Source organism: Gymnogyps californianus, chromosome 2, assembly GCF_018139145.2.
Source record: "Gymnogyps californianus isolate 813 chromosome 2, ASM1813914v2, whole genome shotgun sequence".
Taxonomy (NCBI): Eukaryota; Metazoa; Chordata; class Aves; order Accipitriformes; family Cathartidae; genus Gymnogyps; species Gymnogyps californianus.
In genome coordinates, this window is record NC_059472.1 from 109955707 (window position 1) to 109974002 (window position 18296).

An 18296-nucleotide genomic window follows, 5' to 3' on the forward strand; every position below is an offset into this window, starting at 1 on the left:
TGGTTTACTGTAATCCCCACTCCTTTCCCTCCATGTCCTAAATAGCCACCCTCGTGTTCCCCTTCACCCAGTCTCTCCAATACTCTGAACTGATTTTCCAATGCCTAACATTGTCCCACCAGGGTTCCTCTACATGCTCAGACCTCCAATCCAGTACCTTCTTACATCCCCTATGTCGCCAACGTCTGTGTTCCCAACATCCTCAGCATGCGATGCCAAGCTTTCTGGTTTCATCCACTAAGGCACTTAAGTAACACCGTAGCTCCCTACGATGCCCCCTATGATTGCTCCAAAAGCCCAACTCACATCATCATATGCTGTACCTGGTTTTGGTTTGCTATCTGGGCAAGATGAAACAGTGCTATTGGAACTAAAATACCTGCTTAGTGCTAGACACACTTATCCAAACAGATAAGGGCCATGTTTTACCAACATTTCCCTTTGTGGGGGCACCAGTTTGAGTCTGTCTTTACCAAGTCACTGGTTTTCAGGAAACATTTAAGAACTTCACATTTTTAAGACCTCTAATTCATAGAGGAATGTGACTGAAACTGATCCACCATGTTCAAAACTTACCAGAGGACACAGTTAACAGACTTCAGCCTAGGCAGCAGGACTATTCTCCATAGGAACCAAACCAGGTTAAGAAAATGCTAATTTTATACTTAAGTGAAACAATCAGGTAAAACAGGATTGAAACTATTTCTTACTACTCTTCTGTGGGGCTGGATTTACTAGATGGAGATGCCAAGAATATGCTAATGTACATGGCTGAATACAGCTTCCAATACACCAAAAAAAGGGAAAAAAACTTTCTGGGACAACTCCAGACTGCCTCAAGTCTATAATTATTGTTTGTATCAAAATATCCTTCGGCTATACAGAAACAGGCATTCTGTTTCACAAGGTTTTTAAATGATTCATATTCTTGACTTGTAAAACCTCTCATCTGTCAAATTACTCAAGGACTCGCAAGAGCAAACCCTGAAAATATTATGCTGTCTTTATACAGGAGGTATTTTCCCAAAATCCAAATGGCTTTAAAATGAAAATATCTTGAAATTTCAAGAAACCGTCAACAGAAAGCCTTCTCATATCTCTGAAGAAAGAGTGAGCACCAGGACTGCAACCAGCAATTCAGGAGCAGAAAACATTTTGTAATACATAAACCCACTTAAAGACTACACTCAATAGAGCTGTATCAGCTTCTTATTACCATTAGCCCATATTACCCTAATGCTTACAACTAAAAAAAACCAGCAAGAAACCCAAAGGGGAAAAGGTAAGGGGGACTTACCTATGAGGTACATGCCGATCCAGTCCCCTGCATCCACCTCCTCCTTTATATCCCAGTATATCACTAGGTCCTGCGAATGCCCAATAGAGTAGTAGGAGCTGCTGACCATCAGGGTAGACCGGCTGTCTGAAGTGACAAGGTCCGTGTCACTGGTAGACCTAGGAATGGTGACCGTCTCATGGGAATTGTTCCTGATGTCCATGTTATGGAACTGGTCAGGGTTATAGCTGTATCTGAGAGGCTCTTTGCACCGGCGCCGATTTTGTGAGTTCCTAGATGGAGACGCCATGGCTGCCAGGCCCAGGAACCTGTTTTGGTACAGATTCTGGAAAAAAAAAAAGATAGTATTTATGGTACTATTTATTTTTCAGTGATGTCAAAGCTCAGAAAAAGTAGTACATCAGAATGAGAAAGCAGCATATCTTTTTCCATTTGGCATTGCAAGAGAGGCATGAAAAGGTGTAGCAGGAAACATAGTGCTAACTCAACTCCTACTCCGTAATTCTTACCATGAAAACAAGTGTAAGAGCAAGCCTTGCACCACCAAGTTCAGCCACAACTGGCAGCATGTGAGGAAATGAATAGTAGCTGGCTTCCTCCACATTAATGCATGCATCCAGACACAAACATCGCGACTATCAAACTGCTAGAGCGCCATTCTCTAACATCAGGAGATAGTCTTCCCATTTTTGACACCCGGAGTTAAGTCTTCTCCCCAGTAATTCTTGTTACATTTGCAGAGGAATCTTTCTTAAAGTGGTTGCCCCAGAGACCACATCCCATCTGGAGAGACTGGTTAGCAATGAGTAAGAGCTCTTCCTCCCTGCTGGAGATCGGAAGAGAGTCATGAAAATGGATTTATCCCTGTTACCAAAATAGAGATGTCTTCACTGAAGCGTAAACACAAACTAAGTGTTGCAGTGTGTCTCAGTACAGCTGATAGCTTCCAATGCTATTGCTCTGCTCTGTTTTTTTGCAGTAGACTGTGAGATACTATGCACATCCACTCCGGTAAGAATTTGGGAATGCACTGGACAATTAATAGGAATTGAGAAGGTTACTGCAGAGTAGTCATCGTCCTAGCAGTTGGAAAAAAAAATATTTAAATTCCAACCTACCCTCCTTCCTCAAGGCAAGCTGAGTGACTTGTACAAAATGTGTCATGGTTCATGAGTTAAGAGCTCTTGTGAGTTGGCAGACAGAGAATGCTTAAGTTATGACTGGGTTAAATTTTGATGTGAAGACATGCTCTGATACTGATCAAAAATACTGGTTACTCCTTACTTCTGTGCTGTTTATTTTTTCCATTCTCCTTCCCAGCTTTCCCTCTTCTCTCCCTGCAGCTCTGCTATTTCAATCACTCAGCTTTTCATTATTCATTAGCCTTCCATTATCCATCTGTTGCCAACCATGCTGTCAAGTCTGTTAGATACAAAACCAGACAGCTTTCCAGTATGCTATGAAATGCTTTTCACATGATCAGAAGTCAAATCATCCTTTTGAACTCAAACAAATTAAGCGGAAGAAAAATCATAGCTCCTTTGTCCAGCCAAGCAGTTATTTAACCCTGGTTTTATTAAGGCTATGGTAGCACAGAAGAACAGTAAGTCCTGAAAAAAATATTTTGTTTATTAATACCATTTTTTGTGGAATAAGAGACTTATTATTGTGTCTTAGGATTCTGTTGCACAAAAACTGTACAGAGAACAAAATACAACTGGTATGTTTGTACCCCTAGAACATGCTGTCACTTTGCAGACACTGCCCTACAACATTTACAATCCGTTGACCCAAATCCTCACTTACTGCATTAAACAGCATTTATAAGCAAAAATAGCTCCAGCAGGAATGCCACACCTTATAGTAAGCGCTGGCAAGACTGAAGCTAATAATGCAAAAGGCTACTTGAGAGATACAGGAATAGAAGGAGGAAGGAAGCATATGGGGGAATGAAGTATACGGTGTTGCATTTGCTATGCAGCTAATCATGTCTTTGCTGCATCTTTTCTAACAGTTACATTTATTTGTGTTTGAAAAGAGAGTTGACTTCATAGTATAAAAACCAATATTCCCTGTAAACAGAAAATGCATCTTTTTTTAATCAAAAAACAGGGTCTCACAAGCTGCGAACATTTTCTAATCTGGGAAGCACTTGTGGACATGCACAACTACCACGCTTTAGTCAGTAATTTAAGATCGATGAGAATTTCTGTCACTTAGCGAAGAAGGCATCTGCTGCCACAACAGTACCCGAGACAACTACTATTGGTTTTATAATGGTGAGATAGCAATGCTAAGAACTTCAAGTCCACTCTTCTGGATTAGTCTGCATCATTAACATGGGTTCCTTCGCTCATAGCATGCTACCCAAAAGCTACTTCAGTTCAAAGGCAGACATTTTATTTCTGGTGACAAATTACTCCAGGGAGTAGTGGTTCTGCAGATACTTTCATTTTTGAATGTTAATGGATGTAGAGTATTAATTAACCGCATACTTCCAAATTAAATCAGACTTAAACATTTAATTTTTTCAGCTTTAGCATGACTTTAAGCAGTTTTAATGAAAACAGTAAATTCATCACTATGTTCTAATTCTGTAAGTTCCCATTTTCCTGGATGTTGATGCCAGAGGAACAAATGGCATACTCTGAAAGCAACCCAGAAGGCCACATTCTCCAGAAATCTGAGTGTCTTGTATTTCCAGCATCAATTCTACACAAATACATTAATCTGCAAAAAAGAAAATCTCCAAACTGAAAAAATCCCAAACGAACAGGACAATAGGCTCACATAATTATCTGGATTAAATAATGGCATCAAAATACAAGCATGGCTGTATGAATAAGTAGCAAAGAGGCTAGGAAAAATAATTGCTCCACATTTTATTACTAGCTTTGCGTGTTTTCCATGCAACTGTCTAAAGCATGCACATAGCCCCCAAGACCTGGTGATAGAGTCCTGGCCATAGTGAGACAGCTTAAAAAAAAAATTGCAAAGACATCCTCTTGATGTCTTGCGGAAGCAATCTGATCCATCATAGATACCTAGTATATTAAAAAAAAATCATCTTTTTTAGAGGCTTGAGAGTCATATTTATTCCCTCTATCCCTTTGCAGAGGTGTGTACAGAGGAGAGTATAGCACTAAGCTATACTCTCATTTCTAATATACAGTGTAAATTATAAAGCAAGAACAATGAACGGCCAAATGTTGACCCAAGAGCACAACAGATCAAGCTTGGTTGTCAACAGAAACAAATCCCTCTTTGTTCCTGGCTCAAAACAGTCACTCCATAGCTGCTTCTACAGTCAGTCTTTCCAGGAGTGTTTCCACGCATGGACTCTCTGTACCAAATGACCCCCAGGCTTCACTTTCCCACCCACTCCCCTCACCACTGGTATGATGGTTAGCAGTGAGGAGAGCCTTTGCTGATCAGGGCATCTATGCGTGTAAGAGGAAAGGTGGTATTCTCCACGCACCTTTTAACCTTTTTGTCTCGGATTATCAGATTTTGTCCTAAAAGGGCCCATCTTGCCACACTTAAGTACATCATGCATATGGTAACATTCAACATGTGAGCTCAAGCTTGTCTTAAGTTGAGGGTGCCAATACTGCATTGGTGACTGATGCACTGCTTGGCTATCTCCTATGTCTGAACTTATCTAGGACAGGAGGAATGAGGTGACAAGGATGTACAATATTGCAGTTATATCAGCAATGTCCAGTTACTTTAAGTTTTTGACATCTAAAGTAGCAGATGTAGAGGTCTTTCCCTTTACATTCCTCATTTAGACATACATAATATGTAATACAACATGCATAAGTAATTTTCAGTTTAGTGTATAGTAGCCAACTTTTAAACTAACATCTTGTCAAGAAACGCAAATATCACTACTGGTAGAACACACATAGGTTTTCTACTGCTATCAACTACTCTAGCATAAATAAGCCTTTACTCTAATAAATTTAATTTTTTTAATATCAGAAACAGTCTTTTTGTGTACAGACAGCTATGGCAACAAGTATTTAGCTATAAAATATTAGCATGCTGAGCAAAACTAGCTAAAGGGACATTTTGCCCCTCTCACTGGCACTCCCTTTGATTTTCACAAAGTTCTGGAAAGCTTTGTCTCTAAAGATCTACCAGCCACATAAGAGTCCTACTCAAAATAAGATTTTTGGAAGATCATCTGTGGGCAGAACTTGCCTCTTATTTATGTCACTTAGTCCACCTAATGAAAACAAATGTCAGAAAAATTACTTTAGGGTATTATTTTTCCCTCCCATATAAATACAACTGCAATCCCCTAACAAGGGAAAGTAGGAAGGAGCAGCCAAAAGGAAATGACAGATGAGATCTGATTGTAAAGAAAACTGATCTCAAAAATGTATACATAGAAAAGCTGTAATTAGCAAATACCAAGAAAAAATATTTCACAGATTTTCTTCCCACATTCTCTCCCTTTTACACCTCTCTCCTTGCCCGATTGCTGTTTGGCACTGGGACAAGAGAGAGCTGTTGTCACCCCTGCCTTTTCCTTCACCACCTGAGAAAACCATACCACCTCCCTCTCCGAGACAAGAACAATACTCTGGCTCGGAGGCTTCACACCATTATTGCTAGCTGAATTTCACCAAAGGATTCAGAGCTGCCATGCAGTAACTTCCCCTGGAGAGCTGTGGGGCTTAATGTTAGGGATTTTCTTTTTTTATTTGGGATTTTTTTAAATCATGCCAGAAAGGTACATGATGCTTTAGCAATACAGAGATAAGTCTCAGCTAAGCATCTGCAAGGATCCAGTTCAATTCTCTGTTCAGACAATTAAGAGCTGTCTTTTAGATACTTGGACTGACACCAGTTACCTCCTATTGCTGCTTTGTCAAATAAGACTTATTTGTGCAGGTCAGGATGGTGGTACAACTGACTTTTACTGTCCATACCAAAGATACTATATGATTGAAATACAACCCATCACTGGAGCATTGGCAGATGAAGGAATTAAAGGGAACAAGGTGACAATATTAGCCAGCATGACAGTGGGCTCAGAGACACATCTAGTCATCCAGATGTCTGCAAGCATCATCACAACCAGAAATTCAAGGGCAAGTACCAAGAAAGACAGTGAGATAGCTTTGTATGACAGGAAGCCTGGGACACAGCACATTCATCTGTCTGAAAATTTAATAGGCCAATAGTCAAGTCTGATATCATAGGCAAATCAGATGTGGAGTCAATCTCTTGGTTACTCCAGAGATGAAGGTTCCCCTGATAAGCTTTTAGCCTTCATTTGCAAGGCTTATATGTTTTGCAGAAGACAAGAAGGAGCCAAGACAGATTAAAAAAAAAAATAGGGTAGCCTGGTGAAAGTAATAAGTTATGACAGCAAAAGTCTTCTGACCAGCTTTCAGGAAGGTAAGATGATGTGTATCAACAAGGATATTGTACTAACAGAAATACAAGGTAGTAACAGCCTGTATGAAAGGTTTAATTGGCTGGATAAGAGACAACATAAAAAAGACCTTTGCCTTGTTTTGAGGCAGACCTTTAACTTGAAGGTGAGCCTACCAAAAGGGCTTTCAGTATGTAAAACTGTTTTATTAGAGCACAAATTAGAATCAAGTAAGTTCTAAAAGACAGGAAACTCAGCTCTGTTAGGTGGAAGAGTAAAAAAGCTGGGTGAAAGCAAAAAGATATGAGAATGAATCTCACTGCTGCTCCTTACAGAGCAGAACTTTCCCCTCCTGCCTTGCTCAACCCAGCAACGTGAAGTCCTTCCTCAGAGCAAACTCTCCTGCTTTTCACAGCCCTAAAGATGTGTTGCAGGAGCTGCTCCCTGTTCTTCCCAGCAACCTTCTCATCTCCACTCCCAGCACAAGCCTGCTACTCTCAATCTTTTCCCCACCTACTCCCCCCACCCATAGCCCAGAGGGCCCCTTAGCTGCCACCACTCAGCAGCTTTCAGGGAAGGTATACTCTCCCTCTGTCAAACTCTGAGCCAGGAAAAGGTAAATGAAGTAGACAAATTTCCTCCTTTTTGCCTAGGGACAGTCCCCTTAGCACATGGTACCTGTGCAGCAAATTGTCAACGAAGAGAACATTTCCATTTTCCATCACTGCGCGCACAGTACTATTGACTACACAAAATGCAATGCAATGCAGAGGTAAGAAATACAGTTCAAAAGTTATAATCAAGGTTAGTTTCAGCTATCATAACTGCCCCCCATCAACCTACTCCCACTTATCACAGCTATTTATCATGTGAGAAAAATCCCTTTGGACATTTGAATTTTGGAATAAGTGTTAGTATAACCCTTAGCACAAAAAGGATTTTTAAAGCATAGCTTATAGTACAGCCAAATCCAGTAAACAAGGCCTTATAGTGCAAGGAGCTATACAAAATCTTCTCCAAATAGTTCAGCATCTGACTTGCTGAAAATATAAAACCCAACGTGAAAATCAAGCTTGGGATTGGAGAATGCTATGAAGTCAAAGGATTTGGAGAGCACAGAGAACTTTGTAGGATTGGGCCATTTATTTGAGAGGCACAGGAATGGTTTCTCAGATCTCCAAAGGAATCATTTACTAGTATGAGGGAGTCGCAGGCTTCCATGGTCTACTGATACTCTTTTCCCTGCAAGATATTACAGAGTGTATACATGAAACTGCTCCTCTTGGGAACTGAAATGAAGGCTGCAAACATTTCAGAGGGATGCATGCCATAATAACACTAAAGAACTTTAAGTGCATTTGTCTCAATATTGCACATCTATGGCACAATATATATATTTATGCCTATAATAAACACTGATCGGAAATCAAAGCCATTATACATCAGCAGTGGGGCAAACTGATATTAAGTAGTTCATTTTTCCATTTCCTGACCTTCGTGCGTTTCCAGTCTAGCTGTACTGCTATGTTAATGTATCCTCTTACATTTAAAGTTTGCTTCAGTGATGTGCAAATCACTGCACAAATTAGAATCAAAATGAAAGAGATGGCCTCAAGGTCAGCCCAGCAAGGTTCGGTGCCGGTGTGTGGGATTGATTCCCAATGCAGGCCTATTAGTCATAAGGCAACAAAAGCTGGCAGCACAGTAACCAGGGGTACTCTTAGCATCTACAAAGAAAAAGTATGATTAAGAGCATCCCACATTTTCTGAGAGCACTTAATCTCCTAGGCACAAGGAGATGGAAGGTAGAATACGGGGCAATGACTGGAGGGAAACCCTTGGAGTTCAGAAAAACAAAGGAGAAAAATTAACAATGCTTTTTTCCTTCTCTTTCTGAAAGAAGTAAGAGTGCTGTCTACTGAACCCAAGAGAGCATGCTGAAAGATACACACATCACATTTCCAATTAAATGATTCCAGGAATTAAGATTTGTACTCCTGTAAGTATATAAACCAAACAAGTTTCTGAAAAAAAAAAAAGACATTTTTCCAGTTTTAGATGAAATCACTCCAAGCTTCTACACTGAGGACTACTTATGTCTAACTAAGAGCAATTAACAATCTTACATTCAACACATTTGTATTGACACAGTGATAATCCACTCAGTTCACTACATAAAGCACTGGAAAGTTTCTGCAATAGAATTCAGCTATGGACAAAATTAATTTCTTAATTTCTCTTAAATCAGTAGCAGAAAAACAGTCTTGTCTCAGCAGTTTGGCACAGCAAGGGATGAGAAACAGCCATCAGACTTACCTGTTACAGAAAAAGGATCTGAAAACATTGTCAATATTTTTAGAGAACCTATTCAGGTACACAAGAACAGGTAAACATGCAATATGGCCTGAATATAAAATCTCAAAAAGATAACTGTAAGAAAATAATAAAAGGGTCAACATGATAACATCTTAAGCCAAGATAACACTGCACAGCTTCACTCTGTTCTTTCCACACTACAAGATTAAAGAAATAACCTTAGGATCTGCTCATATGCTACTATCAAATACTCCAAAGTCCACAACGCTTGCCTTTGCTGGTGCTTTACGATGCACATAACAGGAAATTTATATTTTTCACTTGGTTGGTTTTAAACATCAGAAGCAGTCAGAGAAGCACTGTTGCAGTACCAGAGGCAGGAGAGTGACTACCTCTCAACAGGTGCAAGACAAAGCATTTGTTGGTAGGACAACACACCCTCTCTTAACAAGCATCCTCATATCCATAAAGGCCAGCGTGGACCACACCAGCTTCACAGATACACAGTCCTAGTGACTGTAGTGCCAAAGACTAAAAATCTTTATTCCTCGTCTTTTCAAACCCAAGGACAACATTTATGAACAACAGTCATTGCAAGAAAACCAATCATTCTGTACCAGGCACTGATACTGGTTTAATCTACTATTTAAAGTAGAGAAGCATTGCTCTCAGCAGAGAGTTGTCCCAAAAAAGCCTGTGTGCCCCACACCAGTCTATTTAAGAATCATCACTGCATTCATCAGGTCCACTGCACAGCTGGACTCTGCTGGTCTCCCAGGAACATGACTTACTCCAAAGGGGTTTTAGGAGGGAGGAGGTAAGAACAGGGATGCTCTTCTCCGCAGGCTAAAAACATTGCTGCTCTTCTGTGAAGTGATCAACTGACACTCCTACTAAGAAGCCCTGACCACGCTGGATGCCTTGTTCCAGGTTCTGTACAGCACGTAATAGACATCTCTTACCTGACGGATTTTTATAACCAGTGGTTTCAGTTCAAGTACTTTGTCCATGCAAAAGATCAATGTCTTTAATAGCACTAACAGGGGTCCAGATTCATCCAACTCAAGCTTTGAGTACTTGAGTCACCTAATTTAGCAGTGCAGGTTCCCAAGACTCCCTGTGTACTCAGAGGGAAGAGACAGGATCCTCCTGAAAGAGACTAAGACCCAGGTAAGGCTTTCCCAGAGAGGATTCAGCTCCACCTCTCTTCATCACCTTTTTAAGGAGTCGATGACTGTTGCAATCCTAGGTTATGCATGTTAGGTTAGACAGGAAGGAGCCAGACCTGTGTATGAACCTCTCAAGCTAGAAGATTTTATATTATATAAAGATAAGTGGGCAAAGCACTCCTGAGATACATCCAGAGAAAGTCAAAGCAGAAAAAAAATAAAAGAAAATACTCAGTATACTGTATACACTTTATGTACAGATCTTTTCAAAAGTGTAATACCAGTAAACATAGCAGAGGTTTATAGGAAAAGCTGTGAAGACATCTTGCAAAATTTAAGAGACTACTAACAAAATGATGTAGAGTAAATACGAGTTGCAGAAAGATATCCATTAATGTATAACATTTCCCATAACTGTCAGGTACAGTCATTTCTCTGCTCAGCAGCAGTCCCACATTTCCCATATGTCTTCCCCAGAGCCCAAAGACTCCTCTGAAAAATTTTTGCAGAAAAAACTCTTATATTCTTACAATATTTGAGTTATAAAAATCCCACCATTCTCTACCATTAAGAACATATTATACCTTCCACCATGACAACTGTTTTGCTAAAACCCAAAGCTTGTGTGATGTCTATACTGTATATTGCTACCAGACAGAAAAGAGTTGTCTAATGTATCACATAGGTATCAGGCATAGCTTATTATGTAATAAAACCCACACACACAAAAGGCAACAGAAAGCAACGAAGCACAGATATCAAAAGTGAAGCTTTTAATATTAACCCCCCTTCAGACACGAGTACGAATCTTTACAAACAAAAGGTTCATGTGTGTATGTATCAAAGGATTTTGTCCTGCAGGGCTCAGAACTACCCATGTAGTATTCTCACCACCCACGCTTCCCTCTCTGCCTGACACTCCTATGTGCAGCACAAACAGATCCATATACACACACCACAAGACGTTCATCATTGCTATGACCTGTAAAATTTCTATCGACACCATGAGCACCATTCCCTGCAAGAGCTGCGTACAGTTTCCCTCCTGCCTCCCTCTATTCCAGGCTGTCAGCAAGGTCCCTGTTCCTCTGTGCCACGAGCATCACATCACAGCCCATGCCATATTCCCAGGTGACCATGCATCTTCCTCTCCTTCCCATCTCTTTTTATTCTCCAGGCATATCTCCTCTTCCTCACTCATCAATATTACCACCCTCCCCTCACTTGTAGGTAGGAAAGGATAGGGCACAAGGCATCACTTGCTGTACCAGCCATAGGACAGGCACTCGATTAACATACAGGGACAACACACACACAAAACCCAGGAGGGATGGAAGGAGGCTCTTTTCACTCTAGTTCCTTCCAGCTGTCCATGGTGGCTGACCCCCACTCCGCAGCAAAGAGAACATTTTAGATCTCCTGTTTCATTCATTGCACCTACACTCTGTCATGCTTCTTACCCCATCTGTATTTTTTTTTAAGAGAAAAGTGATTTGCACTGTCAGTATCTTAACCTCCTCAGGCAGTGAGGCTGGGCTGAGACAGGTAGGTATTATTAGCAGGCTGTCGAGTATTAACGCCTACATCAACCACTCGTTTGATCTACAGACAACAACAAACCATTGCAATAAACCAGTCTCTCAACCATACACCAGCTTCGGAGCACACCCTCAGCTCCATCTTCTGCCTTTCAATGAGGCCTAGAATATTCCCTGACATTTTAAAAATAATTGGCTACAGAGCTCCTGTTATTATCGTATTACATCCAGACAAATACAGAAATGCCATCTAGTTCAGTGTGCTTGATCCTGTTTCCAATAAGATTAAAGGTAAAACTACCCCTGACTTCAATGTGGAACAAAGTGACTTTGTAAAGCAAAGGAAAACCCATACAGATGTCAACAGCTGCAGTTAACAAGGGCTAATCCAGACCTGGAAATCAAGAGTTCATATTTTAGCCAAAACACTTCAAACGTTTTCATCCATGCTACAACTTATTCCATGTGTTGGAAAACACACTAGACAAACATGTAGAGCAGCAAGTTCCATTTTAGCACACAGATCACAGCAACTACTCTTAGAATGAGATCTCAAAATCTAGAAACAAGTCTGTCATTTGATGAGTTAGGATTAACTTAAAATAGTCATATTTTTAAACCATGATATCTGAATGTTTTTTCCCTATGCAATTATAATAAGAGTCCAACACATTTTTCTTTTTTTTTTTTTTTAAGAAAAGAAACCCCTCATGGATTTAAACTGGAACATCAGACGCTGAAGCACATTCATCATTACTTCATGTTTTTTGTCTGAGGGCAGAATGAAAACTGCTTGCAAGTATTAAGAGTTTGACTGCCACACTTAAGCGTGCTTGTTCTCAGACTGACTTATGTCTGTATACTCTTCGGACAATTACAACAACATCCCCATATTTTTTGTAATTAAATTTTTTTAACTATAAATATCTAAAGTTCATTATGTGTTTGGGGTTTTTTGTTTTTAAGAAAAATCTATTATAACAAAGGTTTGAGGATCAAGAGTTCTTATTCTGCACTGAAAAACAGTAAAGGAAAACTGATTTATGCTTAGTAATGCCTCAGATCCAATATTTTATTCTTGAAAATAATCCTGACGCCATTAACAACTTTAAACTATGCCTTGTGGGTTCTATCAGTAGTATTAAGGGTGAGATTTCTCTGTTCCTGGGCAGGTAAAACTAGCCTCAGATATGCATCTCCAAACCAGATTGCTACTTACTGCTTTATCTCTATTAAAAGTTGTTTATGTTTTGATTGTATAAATCATAATAAATTGCTACTGTAATTGTATTCATGAGAAAGCAAAGAAACTGGGCAAACTATCCCAAGAGGAAATGAGTAATTCTGGTATTACAGTCTCTAGTTGATGAACAAGATTCAGATTTTACAAAGAGAACACGTGGTGGATTTATCTAGGGCACAAAAATAATCCTACATGAGAGAACACAAGCTGCATTCAGGTACTCCGTTTTCCTCTGGATCACCATAAGACAATTCTGAGCTACATGTCAAAGGTTTTCTGGGGAACTGCTAGCCAAGGTTAGATGAAAGGTAGCCCGGTAGCTCCTTGGCAGTTACTATGTTGTATCACACAATCATATACGTACAGGCATTTACATCTGCTCACATTACTGTGTGAGGTTCTAAGTTACTTTTTTCTCTTTTACTTCAGTTCAAAAGCGTTTGTGGTCCTGTGTTCAAAAGGTCTCACAAGAGTTTTCAAAGAGGAAGAACATCTGCAAAGATGACTGGAAAAGTTACAGTTCACTCACTCACAGACAGAAGCACAAGAATGGTTCTGAATGAAGGTTCAAGCAATAGTTTCATTTAATTTTAATGAGAACCATAACCCAATGCTTTTTTGCTGCCATTGAATCCTCAGAATAGAATTACAGTTTTTAACACTGCACTTAAAGTAAGGCCCAAAGGAGAAATTTTTTAACCTATTTTTCTGGTAACAACCCCTCTGTCAAGGAAGTAGCCTAAATCCATCAAGGATTAGGTTCTAGGGCATTGCAATGAAAGTCTACAGTTTAATTAGTATTTATAGAAGCCTGCACAAGTAAGCAAGTTGGAAAACTATTCGGTTCTGTAGGTGTTAAATCTGAGTTCTGGAAGAAAGACCAAGAAATACACAGCATCACACAGCAAGGCTGTGGCCACACCCTGCTTGGATGTCTTAACATGGGACTTTGTTCTGTTCTCCTAAGGACAATGAGAACTATTTACTGTCCAGTTCCATGTGCAAATCCATGAAGCACTTTTTGGTCCACAGATGCTACTTTTAAATTGATGGTATTACTTGCTGGATAAAATGCTATTCAACTTAACCTTAGGCAGTAAAACTGGAATGTCAGTGAGGTTAAAACTTGACTTTTGAACAGGTATTTCCATTAGGGGTTCTCAAGCACCAAAAGAATTCATTTATGTGTATGTATTGGGTTTGCGTGGCAAGGTTTTGGTAGCAGGGGAGCTACAGGGGCAGCTTCTGTGAGAAGCTGCTAGAAGCTTCCCCAATGTCCGATAGAGCCAATGCCAGCCAGCTCCAAGACAGACCCACCACTGGCCAAGGCCGAGCCCATCAGCAACAGTGGTAGCACCTCTGCAATAACATATTTAAGAAGGAGAAAAAGTTACTGTGCAACAGCAGCCAGAAGAGAGGAGTGAGAATGTGAGAAACAACTCTACAGATACCAAGGTCAGTGAAGAAGGAGGGGGAGGAGGTGCTCCAGGCACCAGAGCAGAGATTCCCCTGCAGTCTGTGGTGAAGACCATGGTGAGGCAGGCTGTCCCCCTGCAGCCCATGGAGGTCCACGGCGGAGCAGATATCCACCTGCAGCCCGTGGAGGACCCCACACCGGAGCAGGTGGATGCCTGAAGGAGGCTGTGGACCCCGTGGGAAGCCCGTGCTGGAGCAGGCTCCTGGCAGTGCCTGTGGACCCATGGAGAGAGGAGCCCACGCTGGAGCAGGTTTGCTGGCAGGACTTGTGACCCCGTGGGGGACCCACGCTGGAGCAGTCTGTTCCTGAAGGACTGCACCCCATGGGAAGGACTCACATTGGAGAAGTTTGTGGAGGACTGTCTCCCGTGGGAGGGACCCCACGCTGGAGCAGGGGAAGAGTGTGAGGAGTCCTCCCCCTGAGAAGGAAGGAGCAGCAGAAACGACGTGTGATGAACTGACTGAAACCCCCATTCCCATCTCCCTGCACCGCTGGCGGGGGAGGAGGTACAGGAATCAGGAGCAAAGCTGAGCCCAGGGAAGAAGGGAGGGGTGGGGGGAAGGTGTGTTTTTAAGATTTGGTTCTATTTCTCATTATCCTGCTCTGATTTGATTGGTAACAAATTAACTTGATTTTTCCCCAAATTGAGTCTGTTTTGCCTGTGACAGTAATGGGTGAGTGATCTCTCCCTGTCCTTATCTCAACTCACAAGCCTTTTGTTATATTTTCTCTCCCCTGTCCAGTTAAGAAGGGGGAGTGACAGAGCAGCTTTGGTGGGCACCTGGCACCCAGCCAGGGTCAACCCACCACAGTCTAAGACCTGCAAACAGAAAAGACACTAATTTGACAAATTTATCACTTGTAACACATTAGCTGAATGGCCACATACTAATGATTCTGGTACTTTTTCTCTCAATATTAGTGACAAATTAACTTGATTACTGTATTTTTCTAACCTTTAACCAGAAGATGAATGTTTGTATTAAAGACATTCAGGTCTGATTCAGAAAGCATTCCTGGAAACAAAAACAAACAGCCCTGTTAGCAGTGGAATTAATGAAGCTGTTTTCCTGTAGAGCTCTATCCTCCATGACCACCAAATCTCTACTAAAGTTCCAGCTTTTTCCTGTCCATTCCTCTGCAAAAAGACACCCGAAGCAAACGTACAGACAATCCCAGTGACTGTCCTGGCTGCTGGAGCAGGTGATAGACAGGTTCTACCTGCCTTTCCCCCAGCCCCAACTTGGGTCTCCCTCTTCTCCCCAGCCCCTCAGACCTGTAGAAACGTAATTATCTCAAAGACAACTACTCTTCTCTGTTTCACTTGAAATTAGCCAACAGCTTCAAAAGTAATTAGGTAAGCGAGTAACAGACAGACACAAAGTGCAATCTGAAAGTCTGATCAGCCCAGGAAGATAGGCTATAAAAAACATTATACACAGCCTCACCAATTTAATTGATTACTCACACAATGGAATTTCCTCATGTGTACAGGTCTGCAGAAACAGGTGTTACAGTATTTCAAAAGCCATTACAAAAACCTAACAGAAATCTAATCAAAGCAACTTCAGTCAGAACAGGACCTGATCTAATAAACAACACTATTCCCTTTCCAGCTCCATTCTTCTAATTAGTATTTTGTCATACAGACTCCACTGTGTTCTCATCCTGGTGAAAATTTTAGTTACAAATGAAATAAAATACATTTATATTTTCTGTAGGGATTTTGTGACAGATTTCCAGCTTACTAGTAAGTCTGATGTGAATTTTTTCTCCCATGTTAAAGCGGGCATCAAGTGTATAATTTTTCTTCAAGAAGCAGAGAAATTCATAGAGGTGAAAACGTAATGTCATGAAGAATGGACTAATTTGAATTGCAAAGTACAAAAAAACTCATTTGTATTTTTCATTTTTAAATTCTCAATGCAATTAAAGTATATATTCACATAAGTCAGAGATAACATATTTGACAGAGCTTTCCCAGTGTATTGTAGAATAATTTTTTCGTTATGCAACTAGCTCTGTAAATGGTTTAATATTAATAAAATTAAACATTCATTGATTTTAATTAGTCTTTTATCATACAGACTTTCACAAAGTAATGGATTTTTTCCAGCCAGTTTCTCTGTTGGCTTTAAAGAGATGGGCCATATTTTGAGAACAGACTTAAATTTCCCCAGTAAAAATCAAAACATTTGTGCATGTCAAAACCAAAGTATTTCCGCATGTCATGCAAGGGCAAAGCAGCAAAATGCTATGGAAGCAATGTTGGTGCCTACTACGGAAATCCTGAAAGTTAAAAGCATATTTGTGTTTTACTAAAAGAAATTATAAAGCCTTTTATCTCAGATTTTTTTTAAAGGCCCATGAGTTTCTAGCTGACAACAGCCAGTAGAGCAAGAAGAGATTTTAAAGCAGCATCAAAACTCCAAAGGCACACAGTGCAGACATTGTTTCCGATGTCATCAACATACCATTCTCCAGTACGGAGGACTTGCGCATGTGGGTATGGATCCACGTAAAACTTTTCAGTTCCTCTGAAGTGAATTCAGCCTAGGCCTGATCTCGCATGTCTTGGATGTGACGGAAAGACTTCTGTTGACTTCAGACTTTGAAGCAGATCCTGTCCCATTGGGTCATCTGGGGTTCTTTTAAATTCCTAAGTACTTAAGGTTAGATGGAAAGCACCATCTTCACAGCCTTCCACTTCCGTGATACAATGGGAAGAATGGCAAACTTACCAAATTTCCTTGCAAGTGCTCTTTTCCTAATAACTTGAATGATAGAGTTGTTCGCTTGTGCTGTTTTTTAATGCATGTCTTTGTTTCTGCTGGTGCACTTAAACCCCCTCATGCTTTCCCAAATGTATAGTTATTCCCTTACAAGTCTGGCAGATAATAAGCAAATACAGAGAATTGTTCCTTCAATTAAACTGGTGCTGGAAACAGGGACCGATGTAAACAGGAAAAGGGAATTGTGCCAGAAATTAATCTATTTCTTAATTTCCCTATTAAGATATAACTATCATCCCAGCCAATATTTATATTACTCTAATTAAAAAGACATTAGGAGGGCAAGGGCTCCGGTTTGCAGCTCCACCTCTCCTCCTACCACTGCCTCCCATCTGCTGCCTTTGCTGGGACCACCAGCACCTAAGCTGAGGGGCTGCAAGACAAGTGGGGGGGGTTCTTTCATGCTTGCAGGTTGGCTAACCACCATCCCTTTTGCACCTGAATGGATTTTGGTGGATCTGTTGGCTCTTCTGCCTATCAGACAAACATATGAGAAGAGTTGCAAAGTTCAAAACGCACTCTTTATGTCTTTTTGGTTATCATTAGCAAAAAGAAAGGCAATGTGAGTGCATAAAGTATGGTATAAAACAAAGGGGTTGCAGAATGGTTTATTATGGATATGTGGGAAGGCCTTTGGCTGGGAAATAGCTTTCAGTACAGGTTCTACCTATGTATGCTGTTTTATAAAAAATAATTCCTATAACTGATTTTTTTGGTTTTGTTTATTTTTGCTCAAGAACTACACGGCAAAAGAATGTTTAAAGGTTTCTATATGTTGAGTCCTAAATAAACCACAGGTAACAACTCTACGCTAATAACGTTTGGCATAGGAACACCAATAGATCTTTCTTCCATAAGTAACTTGTGTGATTATGAACTCCACATGTGATAAACTAATTAAAGGCTTTTTTTTTAATAAAACATTGCTGTGTGTCTTAATGTAAACACACAGCATACTACAAAAAGCACATGTGCTATAGTGGCCACAGATAGACCAAATATAACATAAAGCTCACACAGAAGCTGATTTTTATAAGCTTGATCAATGATGGATGATGTAAGCCCTCTTCCCTAA

The 18296-nt window shown here is 40.4% G+C and overlaps 1 protein-coding gene across 3 annotated transcripts in view; it reads right to left on the reverse strand.

Moving 5' to 3' along the window:
• The window catches only part of HECW1 (HECT, C2 and WW domain containing E3 ubiquitin protein ligase 1), a 300542-nt gene that overhangs the window by 173237 nt on the left and 109009 nt on the right, over positions 1–18296 (reverse strand). For all 3 annotated transcript variants that reach the window (XM_050891206.1, XM_050891205.1, XM_050891207.1), the window contains exon 2: positions 1298–1622. In XM_050891206.1, coding sequence (XP_050747163.1) covers positions 1298–1622 — 325 coding nt within the window. The remainder of the gene's footprint in view (positions 1–1297; positions 1623–18296) is intronic.